We start from the raw sequence: 19095 nt of genomic DNA on the forward strand, positions 1-19095 counted from the left end.
ACAACCAATGAAAGGTGAGCAGACATTAATGGGACAGCTGAGAAATCTTCATGTGGATGATAGACTCTCTTCTCCTCTTCTTCCAGGAAGTCACCTGGATTGAGGATGTGATTGTGGAAACTGTAATACCATCTAAGGTTATGAAGAGCAGGCTTATACTTTCTGCCCCTTTCTGGGCTTCATTTTAATAAGACCAACAAATGAATACAATAGCAAATGCACTCACTGCTATTTTGGGTTTCCAGTTAAATAAAACCAAATTGAAATAGAAAGCTAAATACCCATTAGCTAAATAAGCAAAATGGCTATGTCAAACCATGATATGTATTTTTTTTTTGGGTCACACCCGGCAATGCACAGGGGTTACTCCTGGCTCTTCACTCAGGAATTACTCCTGGCGGTGCTTAGGGGACCATATGGGATGCTGGGATTCGAACCCGGGTCGGTCGCGTGCAAGGCAAATGCCCTACCCGTTGTGCTATCGCTCCAGCCCTGCATGATATATATTTTTAAAAAATAAGTTTGAAACCATTTGAAACATCTTTAATATGATGAAACACTTTATAGTGATCAAGTTAACTCAACACAATTTTTCCCACTATTCGAGTAGAATATTTCTACTTGGCATGATTTGTTCAGTGATTTGGAGACTATTAAATATTTTTTATCATTTAAATTTATTTATTTTTTAATTAGTGAGTCACAGTGCGGGTACAGTTACAGATTCACACATTTTCGTGCTTGTTTTTCCCTCATGCAATGTTTGAGAGCCCATCCCTCCACCAGTGTCCATTCTCCACCACCAATGAACCCAGTATCCCTCCCACCCCCCCAATCCCATCCCCCCACCCCACCTCTGTGGCGGGGCATTCCAATTTAAAATCTCTCTTTCCTTTTGGGTGTTGTGGTTTGCAATAGGGCTATTGAGTGGTCATCCTGTTCAGTCTCTAGTGGAGACTATTAAATTTTTTTAAAATCTAAATTAATGACAAACAGGCTGGAGAGTATAGAGGGTGAGACACTGGCCTTGCATGATACTGACCAGGTTTCATTGCCATCATCCACTCTGGTCCCCTGAGCACTGACAGGAGTAATTCCTGAGTACAGAGCCAGGAGAAGCCCTGAACCCCAGGTGTGGTTCCCAAACAAAACAAAAAAAAATCCAAAACTTTATTAATGGCCACTGTGTTCCCAAGCCTCCCCAGAATAACCTTAAAAATGGCACCAAGTAGGAATGTTCTACTTCCAGAGAGCAGGGGACACGTATAATTCCCAACAAGTTGATAAAAAAAAAAAGCTTTCTGCAGAATAACATCATCATTGATGGAAACTTCTTGCCAAACGTCCAAGACAGTGAGATGGGTTTCATTTTTCTATACACGTGGAAACAGAAACAAGACAAAGAGTGCACGGGCTAAACTGGGGTGATGACAACAACCCTAGGGAAAAGGACACCCATTGCTGGGAGATGGTGGGCGAGCACCTCCTCTTTGGCTGCACCATTCTACATCTGAACAACAGGCATGATTCATGCACTACCTGTTGAGGACAAATTAATGAGGTTTCCCACCTCTCCACCAGCTGACCTGCTGCCACTGTTTACCTGCCTGCTGCTTGCCGCCTGCCAGGGCTGCGTTTGACAACTGTCATAGCTGCAGAGTCCAAAGTGGGGGGAGGGAGCCGGGGTGGGGGGCATCTTGGCACACAACCTGAGCCACCACCTGAGCGCTCTCTGTTGGAGAAGCTCAAGGTTCACTCACATCCTCTCTGGCGCACAGAATCGTGCTTCTCACAGTACCGCTATGTCTAAGGGAATGAAAGAGAAGTATCAGTCATCCAGGACAAAGAAAGGGAGAGGAGCAGCCAGTGGTGACAAGAAAGGAATGTCAGGAGCAGCACGGGTGCAGCAGCGCTGAGAAAGTCACACTCAGTGTGGAAGACAGGAAATGTCACCCTGCCACTGCCACCACCACTGCTACCACCACCCATACAGCTCACAGCGTTCTGGAGTTGGAAGCATCTGGAACCAGAAGGAGGGACAAGGTGGAGAAGCTGAGCCTCTAGAGTCCTCACCGTGCACAGCTCTGGGAAACTCATCCGTCAGAACTTCTGGTTGGAAGGAGCTTCAACAGGAGACCTCAGAGTGGTGGTCAGGAACAAGTGTTGGTATAAACCAGGGGGAATTGTGTTAGAATCATCCTCTGAGGTAGCGTTTGTTCACAGACCTACTGCCTGCTCCTTTAGGTTGGTTCTCACTGGGGATCAGGGATAGTTTTGAGTCTGCTGATTGCTTAAGAATAGTGTTTGGATACCACGCAGCCACAAGGAATGATGGACTCGTGCAATTTGCCGCAACTTGGATGGAAGTGGAGGAGCTCGAGTAAAGTGAAGTAAGGCAGAGGACATGGGCAAAATACTGAATGTTCTCACTGATCTGTGGCATAACCGAATGACAAGACAAGGAAAAAAAGTGCCTGGGAGGTATCCAGGGTGGAGATGTTGAGTAGACAGTTCAGGGGAAAGGAGATAGAAATTTGAGAAGAGCAGTACAAAGGGGTAGACACGAAAAGCTGGGTAGCACCACAGGAGCGAGTGTGGAGTGAAAAGGTACCATGTCCAAGGACCAATCCTGGGATGCTTCACATGAGGAACAAGGGGCATAAAGAAACCATCAAAGGAGACATAGAATGAGAAGCAGATAGGGCAGAGACGCTGAGTGGGTGTCTTGAAAGGCTGGTGAACAAAGGAGGAATGGCAGCCTGAGTGAGGACTGAGAACATCTAGTTTCTAGCCCTGTGGGATTCACTGGTAGAGTGAGAACAGTTTTAGATGAAGCATCAGATTGATAGGAATGGGCTCCAATAGATAGGTAACTTGTAACAGAGAATTTGGAGTCAATGAGTGGAAATCACTTCCAGGACTTGAGCTGCAAATTGGTAGAATAAAAAACGAAGCTTTAGTGGGAAGAAGAGGTGACATCAAGACAGAATGATTTCTCTTATTGTTAAGAAGAAATTCCAATGTATTTGTATACTGATGGGAAGGACCCAGTAGAGGCGGGGAGGGAACTGATGATATGAAAAAAAGGGGGGGGAGGATTTTGGGTGTTAAAGTCCTTCAGTTGACAAGAGTTGGTGGAGAACATAGTGGAGGGGTTGACCCTTGTCTAAAAGCATAGACCATAAAACTCATGTTAATAGAGAAAATAGCATCCAGACATAGCTGCCGGCAGATAGGGAGAGGAAGGTGGTAAACATTTTCTTCCAATCTCTTCCCTTTACCCAGTGAAGTAGGAAGCGAAGTCATCAGGTGATGAGAAGGGAGGAGGCATCAGCGGTTGAGAAGTGGAGAGAAGGAATTCGATAGCTACATAGGAGAGCAGAGAATGAATGGACTAGGAAAATGTAGTCTAATTGCTCGGAAATGTTAAGTATCCTACTGAGATTAGAAATGATGAATTTTAAGTGGGTCTAGTCATCATGTTTGTGCATTTACTGTGCTCAGCCGTATGGGTGCAGACACAGGGCATTGAGTGGGCAGGTGTTTATCCATCAGATTTAAAACGAATAAGGAAGCAAGAGAGGACATGAAGGAAGTGATCGGTAGATAGAGGTTTGTCCTCTAAGATAACCACACCTTGTTTGCATGACTGAAATTGTACCCAGACAGCTTTGAGGCATTATCTATCCAATAATCACTTATTGAACTTCTTATCCTGAGCTTATCCCAAAGAGGCTTTTTGTTGACTCCCCTGAAAACATTAAAAATATTCAGAGGGGTGAGCTGAATCTAAAGAAAGTGGCTTCTTGGGTAATTTTATTGAAAATGAATTGATTTTATTTTACTGTCCAAAATTTCTTCCAGCAAGTCAAAAGAGGCTGTATGGTTTAAAGGTGCCTATATGCATCAATCCAAATGACTGCGGCAAAAAGATAATTTATTGGTAGATGGATAAGTGGATGTGATTGAAAATTTTGTAGCACTATACTGACCAATTCTTAGTGGGGGCTTATTAGCCAACTTTTCCCTTATTAATTTGATTATTCCTAGTACCAGAGTCAGGATGTTTAATTTCAGGCAGTCTGCTCCCAAGCAGTGCACTCATAACCTATATGCTGTAATGTTATCCTGGGAGAGACAGCTTCAGGCGCAGGTAGATCCAGAGATTTGAAAATTACGAGGACTCAAGTCTTCACTCTCACCTTGCTTCCTTCTTCTTTTTTTTTTTTTTTTTTTTTTTTTGCTTTTTGGGTCACACCCGGCGATGCTCAGGGGTTACTCCTGGCTCTGCACTCAGGAATTACTCCTGGCGATGCTCAGGGGGACCAAATGGGATGCTGGGAATAGAACCTGGGTCGGCCACGTGCAAGGTAAACGCCCTCCCCGCTGTGCTATCACTCCAGTCCCTCGCCTTGCTTCCTTCTGTGTTGAATAGACTCACCTGATGTTGAGATTCTCTCCACTCCTGCCAGCTGCAGGCTTACATCTAGCATTTCCAATGGGAAGGAAATTTCTTTCTGAAAGTACTAGACCTACCTAGGTCTGTATTTCATGATGTAAAATAGATCCACAGTATAGTAAGCACTGTAGCAGTGTCCTCCCGTTGTTCATCGATTTGCTCAAGCAGGCACCAGTAATGTCTCCATTGTGAGACTTGTTGTTACTGGTTTTGGCATATTGAATACGCCACGGGGAGCTTGCCAGACTCTGCTGTGAAGGCGGGATACTGTCAGTAGCTTGCCGGGTGCTCTGAGAGGGACAGAGAAATCGAACCCAGGTCGGCTTCATGCAAGGCAAATGCCCTACCCGCTGTGCTATCACTCCAGTCAGTATAGCAAAAGTAAGAAAAAAAGAATAAAGATAAGATGATCTATAAGCAAACAAAATACATTTATAATTAGAAGAATGTAAATATAATATTTCCAGGTAACGGTGATTTCTGAACATTATGCCTTCAAAGGACTTTTTCTTTTTTTCTTTTTTTTAATTTTTATTTTTTATTGAATCACTGTGAGATACAGTTACAAAGTTTTCATATTTGATCCACCACCCAAAACCCCCACATATCCCCCCTCCCACTCCCCCTCTGCCTGTGTGGCAGACAATTTCCACTTTACTCTTTCCTTACTTTGATTGCATTCAATTTTCAACAGGAATCTCACTATCATTACTTGGAGGTTTTCCTCCAACAGTCAGACATGTTGGATGGCATCAATAGATTGTACATTTTCATTTTTCAGGAAAGGTCATGTGGCCGCATTAGCGGCCACGAGGTTTGGAGATGTCCCAGTCCCACATCCTGGAGCCGTGTTAGTAGCTGCTCAGTGTCTCCGGGGCTCCATCTGGAGAAGACGTGCTGGCTGTACCTCCTCCGTCTGGCACCTCAGGGGACATTTTCACTTCTCTGTACTTCCACTTGCTTTACATCAAGGTCATATTACTTGTAAAATATGAATGTTAAAGGGGAACAACAAAACTCACTTGACCACACATTCTTCCACTTACCGTCTCCTAGACCTCTGAGATCCATCTCCCAGGGAACTGCTAAAGTGAAGGTAACAACTTCTGTAGTCACATTCGGAGCTGCTTCCGTTTGGCTAAAGACAAGGAGATGCGAGCTGATGTCTCCCAGCCCATTCGACCACGTCATCATACCCACTGGTGTTTGCTTACATCTTTATTGACATAAGACAGAATCTGCTTGGAATACGTTTGGAAACAAAATATTAGTTCTCCCTCCCAAGCCCCAATGGGGTGCTACTCAGTGGTCTACCAAAAAGGACATGTCAACATGACTATAGAGGAAATTTCACATGCCAGTTGAGTCAGAACCAACAGTTGAGCCCTTGGTCTCCTAAAAAGTGTTCAGACTCCTTAGGGAGGGAAGACAGCATGGGCTAAAATAGTTGGGTTAGGCGTTAACTGCAGGGGAGGTGGGGAGGCTGAGCAATCTGGCCAAGGGAGGGATGTGGGTAAGGCTGATGGTCATCTCTCTCTTCATACTTGTTCCTTCTGCACCATCTGTGAGAACACAAAAAATTCAATTTTCTTAAAATTCTTTCCTGATACACAAATGAGGGATAGTATAATCTCTGTCTCAGTGACCCCTTGAGTGGACTAAATTAGGTAATACATCTAAATTCTTAACTAGTGCCCAGTACTAAATAAATGCTTAGTAAGTGAAGCTAATTATAATTAGAATCATTGCCAACCACATAAGTAAATCAACACGAATAATAGCAAAGGGTTTGGAATGTCTTACCAAGTTAGGCAGCCATCTACCACCAATATCCCAATATCTGGAAGTTTCTGGAGCTTTTGCCCTTCGAGTGTATCTAGAGAATGGAGCCCCGTCCTCACTCCCGGTCTCTTTTCTACAGGTAGAATATCCACCCACATCCTTCGGGCTTACGGGTGAACTGTGTGCTTCACGTCACTCTCAAACCAAATGATTCCATTTCATGGTCTTTTGTCTCCTCTTTGTAATGTTTTCTCACATTTTACAAAACTCAGCTGTTAGGGGGAAAAATTGAAACTTACACTGAAATAAAACTGAATAATAAAGCTTGATTATGTCCAAAGACTTAACGGAAAGAAAATCTCCTTGTTTTATCATTTCAAATTCAAGGTCTTAACTGCTGAGCATTAGAGTGGGAAGGAAGACTTTAAGACAATGCTGATGAGTGAGAGACCCAGAGACAGGGGTGGGTAGGAGGGAGAGAGAGGGAGAGGGAGGGAGGGCGGGGAGAAAATGAAGACTCTGAGAAGAAGGGAAGGAAAAGAAATGTGTTTTATCATTGTTATTCTGTTTATGAACCCAGTCTTCATGCCATCTTATTAATTCTGTAAGCTATTTCTAAGGTTTTCTGGTGTGTGTGTGTGTGTGTGTGAGCTATTCCAAATTCCTCCTTTTTTGCTTATATTAGACACCATCAGTTTCTGTTGCTTGCAACTCAGTAACCCTTATGATTCACAAATAAAGGGGCAAAGGGCAGCTAAGAATGGGGGGACAGGTTGAGGGGGGAGAAAATATATAAGATGATAGAAAAAGTAGCTGGGTCCCAGGGTTACCTCAAACCTCAAAAGATTCCAGGTCTAGTCTCTACAGAACCCTAGAAATAAGCCCCCAAATCACCCCCACCACTTTTAAGAAAATGGCCCCTGTTTCTTACACTAACAGTAGTGACTGTGTTTTGTATTAGGATGCTCTTGATTGCAAGTCAGAAAAGTAACTACAGATCAGCTCCAGCATGCACTAGGGTTGCTGCTCGACAACACTGTAAATTGAAAATGCATTTACTACACCTAACCTTTCGAACATCACAGCTCAGGTCAGCTCTGGACTCCGGCATTAGCCTATAGCGGGGCTATTATTTTGAGTGCATCTCGAAATGAACTGCCTCTCTTTTCTTCTTACCTGAAGTAGGAAACCTGGATGGGTGTTTTTCAGACATGGTAGGCTATGAAAACATGAAACATGAGCTCTAAAAGTGCTGTCACAGCAAGTGATGGATGATGTAGCTGACCAGGAAGCACCAGAGACTGTCCAGAAGATGTGGGTGTGTAGTCTACCTTTAAGGAAGTTTGGTTTCCATGGAAGGGATATCATTTCTGCACAACTACAAAAGTCGTCCATTTCACGTCCTTCAAAAGTTCTGAGTTGGGGGTCAGAGTGATAGTACAGCAGGTTGGGCATTTGCCTTCTACACAGCTGACCTGGGTTCGATCCCTGGCACCCATGTGGTTCCCATAAGCACCACCAGGAGTAATTCCTGAGTGCAGAGCCAGGAGTAACCCTGAGCATCACTGGGCACGACCCAAAAAGAAAAAAAAAGTTCGGGGTTATCTGTCATCAGTTGAAATTATGCAAGTATAATTCAGACATCCTGTTTCTGCCCTAGCCAGATTCAGAGGTGCAAAAGGATAGCCCCTCCCCACAAAGAAATCTGATTCTTCCTCTTGGTCCCACTTCCCTGTCTTTGCTTTATTTCCTGTCTCTTGGCAGAGACAGCCATTGGCTGGAAGAACTTCTTGTGTATTCGCTCGGCACCTCTGCAGAAAAAGCTCCATGCCACCTCCTTACACACACACACACACACACACACACACACACACATGTTCTCAGTGGTTTTTATTTTTTATTTTTAATTAAAAAAATTTTTGGCTTTTTGGGTCACACCCAGCGATGCCCAGGGGTTACTCCTGGCTCTGCACTCAGGAATTACTCCTGGCGGTGCTCGGGGGACCATATGGGATGCTGGGAATCGAACCCGGGCCGGCCACATGCAAGGCAAACACCGTACTCGCTGTGCTATCACTCCAGCCCACATGATTTCAGTTGTTTTAACAAAAGTTCTGTGGTCAAAGCACACTAAAATGGTTCTAGTTGTTCTCAAGTTGTTGTTCTCAAGTTGTTCTCAAGGCATGCTCAGAAAATGATAATTGTCAGGGCTTGGTCAGATGCTCTCTTTCAGCTCAGACCACACCAATCACACAGGAAAAGATGCTTTCTCCAAGAACATTAGAAGTGCCTGGCTCTCCTTCATAACTTTGCTCCCGCTTTTCATCCTTGGTAACAAGACACCCAAATATTAGCAGAGAAAGCCATCTAGAATGAAGACTGCATTTCAAAAGATCAACGGACACGGGAAGGACATTTGAAAATGTCGGATCACTTGGTCATAAGCAGGCACAGGAAGGGACTGAAAAGGATCCAACTTGTTTTCCCCCATTCTTCCTCACAGAGAGCCAGAATGTGGAAGGGATGACTGGAGGGAAAGGTAGCCTGGGACTACTTCTTTTGTTTTGTTTTTTTTTTTAATTTATTTTTTCCTTTTGGGTCACACCTGATGATGCACAGGGGTTACTCCTGGCTCATGCACTCAGGAATTACTCCTCATGGTGCTCGGGGGACCATATGGGATGCTGGGAATTGAACCCGGGTCGGCCTCATGCAAGGCAAATGCCCTACCCGCTGTGCCATCACGCCAGCACCCTGGGCTACTTTTGAAGGCAGGATCTGCCTGATACAGTCTCTGACCCTGAGGAAATGTGCCACCCCTGAACCATCTTTATCTTTCACGTATGTGATGAGAAAAGAACCATTGGTCTCTCTTAAGGACTATTTGACAAACTACACAGCCCAATATAATATGACTTCATCCTTTCGAGGAGAATCGTGATAAACCCTTATAAACACAAGGGGTGAAGGACATTAAGTGACCAAGTCCACTCTTGAATAGACATTCAATTCAAGGTCATAACTCCAAGTTGGGAATTGGAAGAGCAATTCTGCAGGCTCACATGTGTCTGAATACCTGGGGAGTTCAGAGATAAAATTATGAATGCAAGGATAAGATTAATTTAAACTTTGAGTCAAGCATAGAATTTCAAGGAGAACCCAGTTCAGGTTTCTTTTTTGTAAGAAAAGTACCTGTCAGAGCAGATGAATCCACATTCAACCTTGTAATTTTAACAGTGAAATGCAGAAACAGAGAGTTTCCAGGGTGGAGGCCGGGGGCGGGGGTGTAAAACAGTTGAAGGTGGATATGAGAACTCCTTTTGGCATATTTTGTTTTGACATCCTATATTAGAAATTTGAGTGAGAAATTACATTAAATTAACCATAGAGAGGACATGATACCAATAAAGTGGTTCCATACCTTGAAGAACGGGATCATCAAATGCCACATCAAACCCCAAGAGGTCTCTGAATTGAGTTGTAACAACCCCGTTTTACCAGACATCATCGAGTTTCGGGAAGGTCAATCCGCTCTCCCTGGGTGATACCTGGAACCGAGGTTAAAAATGCTAAGATTCAAGCTTTCTGCTCTCTCTTTGGGAACAAATGAAAGCTATGTCATGATTCAAGTAGACTTTAAAAAAAAATTGGAGCAGTCAGTTGATGAGAGACAAGCTAAAAATTTAATCAGGTCAACTGTACAAGGACCTCCATGTTGCGTCCAAAAAAGTCCACTGCATAAGCTCAGTAGGGGAGCGTGTGTGCTTTAATCAGTGACACTTAAGAGAGTCATGGAGCTGTTACTTGGCGCAAAGCTTGAGATGCCAGCAGTGTGACAGAGCTCTGTGAAACAGATAATGGAGTCCCGGGGACCACAGCTCAGAACAGACATTATTGAAGGGAATGAGAATCCTGTGGAACTTTCCCAGGTGTAACTGCACTCCCTCACTGGGTTCCGGGTTCGATTGCAGAAATGATGCAGAGAAATTAGTCCTCGGCTGGAAAGTTAGGTCAGCAGCGTTGCAATTAGGGAACCTGGACCTTGGAGGCAGACCACTAGGGCTTAAATCCCAGCTCGGCGCATGACTGTGTGCGGGTTCATGAGCCCCTAAACTCCCCATCTGTGACCCGACTTTAAGAGTAGCTCTTTCCGGGATGAACAAGGCAGCACACGTCAAGTGATGAGCATATGACTGGGATGAAACAAACATATGTGTTAGCTGCTGATTGGCATGATCCAAAAGGGGGAGTTATTGTAGTAGTGGAGGGATTGACCTAAGGTTATAGGGATGGGGATAAAACAGTCCCTAGATTGAATAAGATTCTCAGGGCCTGAGGGGTTTAGTCTCTGAAACTGGACCTAAATAAGGATGGAGGGAGGGGCGTGGAGTAATGACCTAGGGTGGAAAACAAGACCAGGTGGTCATTTAGATATTTGGTGGGGTCATTCCCTCGCTGAACCCCTGGGAGCCCTAAGATGCCATTGTCCTGAAGCGACAATTCAGTGGGGTTCTTACTTAAGGTCCTTTAGTCCCGTTTGAAGGAATAATTCTCGTCCACTGGCGAGTCATTTCTCGCAGTCATGGACTGGTCACTCCGGACAGTCCCGGGCTGGCCACGGATTTTCAACGTCTCGGGGAGGCCACTGAGAATCCTTCGGCGGGGAACCGCGCCTGGAGAAGTCCTCCCAGTGCCACCAGGCGCTGTGCCCCCGCCAGCGGGTCCTCAGGTGGCTGTGGGACCCGGGACAGGGTCCCGGGGAGCAGTCGGTCGCTAGAGGGCGCCGCTCAGAGAGGCGCCCCGAGCGCGCGGAGTCGGCTCCTGGGGCTCCCCCCCCCACCGCCCCACGACCCAGCCCCATCCTCAGCCCCGGCTGCGGGCCCCGGGAGAGGGGGAGTGAGAGAGGGCTGGGGGTGCGTGTTTCCCGGGTGTGAGACAGCTCTCCGCCTGCGTGTGAGTCAGCGCGCCAACAGTCACGGAATCTCAGCGCCGCCGCCCGGCTCGTCCCCCTTCCCCGTCTGGGGTCCGGACCCGCGCGCGGGCGCGCCACCCGGAGTGCAGTTCCCGGCTGCGTGTGTGTGTGCGTGTGCGTGTGCGTGTGCGTGTGTGTGTGTGTGTGTGTGTGTGTGTTGTTGGGGAGAGAGGGGGTCGGGGTGAGAAGGGGAGAGGGGAGTGTCCCGATCGGCGTTTTTCCAGCAGATGAGAAGATTCTCAGTCCCCCCCCCCCGCCATGTGGCCAGTTGTGCGTGTGTGTGCGCGCGCTCGTGTGCGTGTGTGTGCGCAAGTGTGTGCATGTGTGTGCGCGCGCGCGTGTGTGTGTGTGTTGGGGGGTTTGGTGGGGGGTATAGGGGTGCTTGCGTCTGCGCCCGGGTCTCTGTTAGCGTCTGGATGTTGGCGCAATCTCGTCCTGGGTTCCCACCCCTGGGTGTCGAGAGAGACCCGCGTGACCGGGGCTGTCCAGCTTCCAGGCGGAGTCAAGACCCCCAACCTCGTCTCCGTCCCCACCCGCACCCCCCACCTCCTACCCCACCCCAGCTGGTCTGGGTTCGTGGAGGGGGGTGGGGGCGCGGCCGGCGTGGGGAAGGCCCGGGGCGCAGTGTTCCCGGGAGGGGTAAGAGAGAGGGGGTGCAGGGGGCGGGCCAGGTCCCCGGGCGGGGCGCGGGCTCGGGGGACCCGCGCGGCTGACGTCAGGCGACTCCTTAAATAGAGCCGGCAGCGCGCTGGGCTCGGCATTTCTCGAGGAGCCGGCACCCGGCCAGCGCCCCCGTCCGGCCCGCGCGCCCGCTCGCCGCGCCCGCCGTGGCCACCGCCGAGTGACCGGGGCGCCGCGCTCCGAGCGGCGGGCATGGGGCCGCGGGCACCGGGCGCGCTGCGAACCCCGAGAGCGTGAGAGCCGCCGAGGAGCCCCCCCCGCCCCCGAGAGCCGCCGGGCGGCTGGAGATGCGGGGAGCGCGGCGGCCGGGGCCCCGAGGAGGAGCCGCCGCCCCCGGGAAGCCCGGCCGCGGGGTGCGCCCCGGCCAGCCGCGCCCGGAGGAGAGCGGCGCCCCCTAGACGCAAGCCGCGTGGCCCCGGCCGCTGGTGCCCCCCTCGGAAACCATGACCCCCGGCGCGGGCCCATGGAGCCATGGCCTATAGGGTCCTGGGCCGCGCGGGGCCACCGAAGCCGCGGCGGGCGCGCAGGCTGCTCTTCGCCTTCACGCTGTCGCTCTCCTGCACTTACCTGTGTTACAGCCTCCTGTGCTGCTGCGACGATCTGGGCCGGAGCCGCCTCCTGGGCGCGCCCCGTTGCCTCCGCGGCCAGAAACTTCTCCCCAAGTCCCGCCCCTGCGATCCCTCGGGGCCGACGCCCAGCGCGCCCGGCGCACCCAGCGCGCCCGCCGCCGCCGCGCCCGCCCCGCGCCTCCCGGCGCCCGCCGCCAACCACTCGGGCTCCCCGAAGCTGGGCACCAAGCGGCTGCCCCAAGCCCTGATCGTGGGCGTGAAGAAGGGGGGCACCCGGGCCGTGCTGGAGTTTATCCGCGTGCACCCGGACGTGCGGGCCTTGGGCACCGAGCCCCACTTCTTCGACCGCAACTATGGGCGAGGGCTGGACTGGTACAGGTAAGGACCCCGGAGCCTCGCCCCGCGCCGGGGCTCCCTCCCCAGCTCCCCCGCCAGCGTTTCCCTGTTTTTCCCCTTTGGCTGTCTCGTATAGGGTGACTTCAGGCTGGCACTGGGGTTCAGAACTGGCAGAAGGAGCCGGCCAGAACTTGCAGAAGGGCGCGCACCGCGCGGGGGGTTGGGGAGGGGTGCTGGAACCGCGACGATGATTTGTCATCTCCCCCACTGCCCCCCGGGGTCCTGCACGCACGGATGGCGACAATACAGCCAAGTCTCAGCCCGAGCTCGAGGGCTGCTCGCCCGTGAGGTGCAGAGAGTGTTCAGGGAACGAAGCCCAGGCAGGACACACGCGCCGCCGCCTCTGGACCTTGGAAGGGCCCCCCGCTGCCCTCCGCCCCACCCCCCGGGACCCTGCAGCTGGACTCTGTGCTGGGAGTGGCTGCTGGTACCTGTGGTGGCCGTGTCTGGACTGACACCCCCTTCTTCCCTCCCTCCCCTCGTGACTCAGCCCCCAGTCCTCCGTCTTGGAGAGTGGACGAGGACTCCGGATTTGGGTCGTGGCCCTGTGGGTTCAGTCTCGAAACTCCAGAGCCTGGGGTGTCTGCTCCCTTGTGCCCGCAGCCTGGCGGGTCTGAATAATGTCTCTGTCCGGTACCCCCCACCTCTGGAGGGAACGGGCGTTCTCAAGTGCTTGAAAGGTGTGATAAGGGACTTGTGGCTCTGTTGGAGGCTTCTCACCCTGGAGCCCAGATTCTGGTGACACCTCGGGGGCCCAAGGGGTCCTAGATACAGGCAGCTGCTGTTGGGGATGAGTCACTCTGGCTGCTGGGGTCTGCCTGCCTGGGGTGGAGGTGAGGGGGATGCTTGTAGCTTCTGGAGAGATACAGTCTGCCTTGCTCTGCATCTCCCCTTACCTGTACCAGCCCCACCTTACAGCTCTGAAGGGGCTGGCACTGACCTACATGTGGGCTGAGTCAAGGCTTTTCTGGGGATGCCGGGCTCCCCGGAACTTATGGGTTGGGTTGCAGGTTTGTCTCCATTCTCCTTATCCCCCGAAGACTTTATGGAAATATCTATCCAGTGAGGGCCCTGGGATAGGAGAACACAGGAGCTTGCCCAGTAGCTGAGGCGAGTTGCTGAAAATTTCTTTAAAGGGGAGGGGGGTCTGCTGGCTGGTAAGGCAGTGGTGCCTTTTTGCAGGTGGTGAATCCTGGTTTAATCTCTGGCCCCCCACCTGGTGTCCTGAGCCCCACCAGGAGTGATCCCTGAGTGCAGAGCCAGGAGTAAGACCTGAGCACAGATGGGGTGTGGTCCCCAACCCCCCCCAAAAAAAAACAAATGACTAAAATTGTTATAAAAGTAAACCCTTCGGGAAGTCAAATGCTGTGGGCATGTTGGACGAAGGAGAATTTCATTCGTGTCACCTCACGGTGCTCCTACTAGGGACGCTTCCTTTTGCAAGGGGGCAGTAGAGCCGGCCAGTCCCTCTTGCCAGTAGTAGCTCTGGCCCACGGGAGCGTGCGGTGGCAAGGGCCGAGGGGACGGGCACCGAGCACTGGATGCAGACACACGAGCTGGTGGCCCCAGCTTGACACAGTTGCTGCTGGGGTGTAGAGTGGCAGATCCGGTCTCCCCAGATCAGGGGTACAGCAGGGGCTTTGGAGCCAGACCCAGACCCTTCACAGCAGAGCCCTGCAGGGGGCTCAGGCCGGTCACACCCTAATGCACTGCAGGTTTCCTTTGTGGAAAATCCAGAGAATATTCTAGAACCCCTTGCCCCTGTGAAGTGCCGTCTCACGACAAAACAGCAGAATCCCAAAGCATGTGGCTTTGGGCAGTGTGGCCTCCGTTCGGTGCCTCAGCCCTGACCCCAGATTCTGCACCGCCAGACAGCTACCTCAGGCTCCCTTCCCAGCCCGTGTCATTCAGGGATGGCTGCTTCTTATTTTTAACCTTGCCATGTGTGATTCTAAGCCAGCTTAGCTGTGAACCTTAGAGATGGGAGCCGTGCCTTTTTCTTTTTTCTTTCTTTCTTTTTTTTTTTTTTATATAGCACATTTGGATTCTGCTAAAATTCTCAGCTAAGTCTTGCTAGGTTTTATTTAACATCAAGCACACTGACAAACTCTGTCTCTTTCTCTCTGCCTATATCCCTTCCCAGGTTCAGAGTTACCGTCCCTTGTCCCTTTAGGTTTCTAAAGCAGATTAGCACCCCCCCCCCCGGGGTCTGTAGTTGCCCCCTGCCCACCCCTTGGGAAGGAAGGCCAGGAAGCCACCGCCAGGAAAGGCCTGTGGGTCTCTGCTTCTTTCCATTGCAAATTCACCTCCCCAGTGGCCAGGATTTCTGTTGGAGATCGCCTTTTCTGCATAAGGTAACGCTACCCCATTTGGATGCTGTGCCCATCAGTTCCAGAACCCTTCTCAGTGTGTATTTGATCCTCTATTATTGCTCCAGCAATATGCATTATGCATTAATTGCAGAAATGATGCGAATCTCTGAGATCCTTTCGAACCCGCATCCTCACTTTGTGCCTGGATTCTCCAAGTCAGGATGCAGCTGATAGGGTCTGCCCCTCTCTCTGCCCCATGCCCATTTTAACTCATAGGTTTGAAAATGATACACAGCCCCTGAGAGAGACAGACAGGCAGATGGACAGACAGACAGACAGACAGACAGAGGATCTAGAGTGGGTTCACGAAGCCAGTGGACGACATTGAAGACTCACGGTGCGTGGCATACACCGTCCCACAAGGATATGCCCCAACTGCAGGCACCTTTCCTTTCAAGCGTTCCACCACAGTGGGCCACAGAGCCCAGGCGCCCGCTGCAGGGGGCTGCGTTGCCCACGGGTGGCATACAGTGAGCAGGTCATGGGTCTCAGCCCGAGCTGCCCACCGGGAAGCCCTGGTTGAACTTCTCGGCTTCAGAAGCCCCGACCCAAGTCTCCCGAGGCTCAGGTGAAAAGCTTTGCCCTGAGCTTAAAGGGGTGAGAATAAACCAGAAGCCAGAGTGGTAGAAGCGGAGACCCCCGGGGCCAGGGAGACTCAGAGGCAGTTGGCACCTTCCTGGCCTCCAACTGGAACCCTCTCTCGGGGACATTTAGGCCGACACAGCTCCTCTCCTGCGAGTCTCTCCCACCTGGGATGTTTCTGAGGGCCTCGGGCATGCATTGGGCTTTGCCCTCCCCAGTTCCTGCCCCCTCTTGCCTCGGGGGCTGCAGCCAGGGGCACTTAGCTCCTTGGACCAGCTCAGCCAGGGACACTGAGGCTGACATGAGGGAGCCGGGTCAGGACCCACTGTCTAAGGGTCAGAATGGGGCATTAGGTGAAAATAGATGCGCCTCTTGCTCTTCATTGGACTTAGGGTGGGGTCGCCTCTCTAGAAGCAACCCAAGGAAGACACTGTAAGGTACATAAGGTGGCTCCGAAGGCAGGAAAGTGCCCCAGATAATCCTGGTGACTGTCACCACTGCTCCTGCAACCGCTCACCCCGGCCATCTCCAGAGGAGCCGAGTATCTGCTGCTGTCACCCAGGGAGGTGGAGGAGTTGCTCCTCTCTGGAAAAGCTGATCCAGGGTAGTCTAGGAAGACGTAGGACCCTCAGAGTGTCCTCTTTCATTCCTGCTTGAATTTCCTATTTCATTTTCCCATGCTTTTCTTTCTTTCTTTACTCCCACACTTCTCTCTTCCCTCCTTCTTCCTTCCATGGATTCAAAGACCGCGTCGCTCTCTGGCTGTTCATTTTGTCACCTTTAAAATGAGAATCCGGTTATAGCCTTTAATATGGGGATGATGGGCTGGAGAGAATAGTACGGGGGTGGGGGATAGGCACTTGCTTTGCAAATGGTTTGCCCTGGTTGGTTCCCCAGTACTGCACACGGTCCCTGAGAATTGACAGGAATGATCCCTGAACACAGAGCCAAGAGTGATCCCTGAGCACAGAGCCACGAGTAAACCCTGGGCACAGAGGCAGGAGTAAGCCCTGAGCACAGCGTCAGTGGTGATCTCTGAGCACAGAGCCAGAAGGGATTCCTGAGTACAGAGACAGGAGAGATCCCTGAACACAGAGTCAGTGGTGGTCCCTGAGCACAAAGCCAGGAGCAAGCCCCGAGCACAGAGCCAGGTGTAAGCCCTGAATGCCAAGAGTGATCTCTGAGCACGGGGCCAGACGTACTCCCTGAAGACAGAGCCTGGAGTGATTTCTGAGCGGAGAGTGGGGAGTGAGCCTTGGCTACAGAGCCAGGAGTGAGCCCGGAGCACTGCTGGGTGTGGTGCAAGAACCCCACAGTCCTTTGGAAATCAACTAAGCGCATACATGTGCCAAGGCTTGTCCCAGCTGAAGGTCCTGTGTGGAAGACTGTCACCTGCCAAGAATCTGGCGCGAGACGGACTATTCCCAGGGCTTGTCCCCATCAGGAGTTATGCACGCACCGTCCAGTGGCTTTTGAAATTCAGGGAAAGTTGCATTTTGACTCAAGTGTTCTTGACACTGAAAATTTCCGAGACAGCAAGAGGCACATGGAGGGGTGTGAAGAGGGAGCGAATCTCCCCCCTCCCCCAAACACCGAGATGCCAATGAGAGCGACTTAATACGTGATAACTGACTCCGTGTTCAGGTGTCAGAGTTTTGATAGATGAGCCTGTTCAGTGTGCCGTAGACACCACGTCGCAACTTGGGCTTATTTATTTGTTCAGCCTCAGTGGTGTTCCTGGGCTGGTGTAAGGCAAAAGACAGCACCGTTATTTTGCCCTGGAGACAACAGTCTGTGGAGGAAAGAGAATTAAAAGCCCAGATCAAGATCTGGCACCGTGCGTAGGTCGTTTCAACCGAGAACGTACATCCCAGCGACAATGACACATTCCAGCAAGACAAAGTTTGGGGAGAAACAGAACCAAAGCGGAAGGTGAGGGATCCTTGGGGCGATGCCAAGAAGACTTAATGGACTTTAACAAACTGACCAGTGCAGGGCACAGTCCCCTGCCTGGGCCCGGGGCAGAGATGCCTGAGGCACTTGCGCCCCATGCTTGGTTTCGGGGGGTGCACCCTTGCCGGTCTTTACGGCCGCTCTCCCTGCCTCTGACAGGCCGATGCAATGAAACCGTCAAGTCCACCCATTTCCATCCATCTTCCGCTCTCTGTCAGCCACGCAGCAGCGCGCTGGCGATACAATAGTTCATTCCAGCTGCCGTGCACATTTGTCAGCACCGGGGAATGGTCCAGAACATGCAAGCGCAGTGTCACGGCCCAGGAAGTCTCCTGAAGTGCCTGCTTGGCTGCTTCTCCCTGGAGCTTGGGGACATAGTCAGGAGAGCTGGCCCTGGCCCCAAAATCTTTGGGGTGGAGGGATGCATATGGTCAGGGGGAAGGACCCCAGTGGTTCCAGGGCTTCCCGGCAGACACGCACAGAGACCTTGTTCACATTTTGGAAATACCTCTTATTATCAATCAGGAAGTGCTTTTCTCACAGCTCGGAAGTGAGCGTGTGGTGACGAGAGACAGGTCTCAGAATTGATGACCCCATTCAAGCAAACTTCCAAGTGGACACTGACACACCCCCCCCCCCCCCGCTCATCATGTCCTCCTGCCTGCGGAACCCACAGAAACTTCCACAGGGCTAGCAACGAGCAGGCAATTGCCTAGCTCATTGGGGCACGACTAGCTCCCACACGTCCCTGCGGCCCTCTCTGTCCTGGTCACTAGAGCATCCTCCTGTCTCCCTGGCCTCAATGTGTCTCTCCTGAAATGCCCACTGGACAGGCGTTTTGCTGAGTCTGTTTCCCCAGGGCTCCCTGGCAGCAGGGAGTGGCTATTTCCAGGCACACCCCAAAAGTCCCTAACAGACTTGGGGCAGGGTCACTCTTTCTGACTTGCCTCCCTGCAGAGTTGGGAGAGTAGCAGTCAACCAGGGCCTCCGTGCCCGGGGATCACGAGGGAGTGACTGAGTGACAGAGTGGGTGGGGTGGGGGCTGCAGTGCCCCTACAGTTCCCTCTACCAATCGGGATCCACTGGAGCATTTGGGGGTGTCTTTCTGGGTAAGGACTCTGCAGTGGGGGAGTCAGGGATAGATGAACCCCCTAGACACTGGCGTTCTGAGTCCGTCTGGAAGGTTCTAAAAGGTCCTGCCACCAGCCCACTCCTGTGAGCCTCCTCCCTCCTCCAGATCTACCCCCGGGGCGGGTTTAATCCATTTGCCTGTCAAACGCCTACTATTTGGCAGCTCTGTGCCATGCCGGGCTGCTGTAGGCTGGTTCT

At 51.4% G+C, this 19095-nt stretch overlaps 1 protein-coding gene and 1 long non-coding RNA gene across 4 annotated transcripts in view; one reads left to right on the plus strand and one right to left on the minus strand.

Annotated features, from left to right (window-relative positions):
• Positions 1 to 5051: 5051 nt before the first annotated feature.
• Positions 5052 to 12592, minus strand: LOC129404408 (uncharacterized). 3 transcript variants are annotated; one of them, XR_008629838.1, is made up of 6 exons: positions 12462 to 12560; positions 10759 to 10974; positions 9663 to 9789; positions 6263 to 6513; positions 5506 to 6021; positions 5052 to 5419 (listed from the first exon to the last, which is right to left on the minus strand). It is a non-coding gene; the product is annotated as an uncharacterized LOC129404408 (long non-coding RNA). The 3 variants fall into 3 exon arrangements; XR_008629839.1 differs by lacking the exon at positions 10759 to 10974 and having other exon boundaries at positions 5056 to 5419; positions 6413 to 6513; positions 12462 to 12592; XR_008629837.1 differs by lacking the exon at positions 10759 to 10974 and having other exon boundaries at positions 5057 to 5419; positions 12462 to 12592.
• The window catches only part of HS3ST2 (heparan sulfate-glucosamine 3-sulfotransferase 2), a 113526-nt gene continuing 106419 nt past the window's right edge, over positions 11989 to 19095 (plus strand). The window contains exon 1 of the mRNA XM_012931734.2: positions 11989 to 12841. Coding sequence (XP_012787188.2) covers positions 12366 to 12841 — 476 coding nt within the window. The 5' untranslated portion in view covers positions 11989 to 12365. The remainder of the gene's footprint in view (positions 12842 to 19095) is intronic.

Source organism: Sorex araneus, chromosome 4, assembly GCF_027595985.1.
Source record: "Sorex araneus isolate mSorAra2 chromosome 4, mSorAra2.pri, whole genome shotgun sequence".
Taxonomy (NCBI): domain Eukaryota; kingdom Metazoa; phylum Chordata; class Mammalia; order Eulipotyphla; family Soricidae; genus Sorex; species Sorex araneus.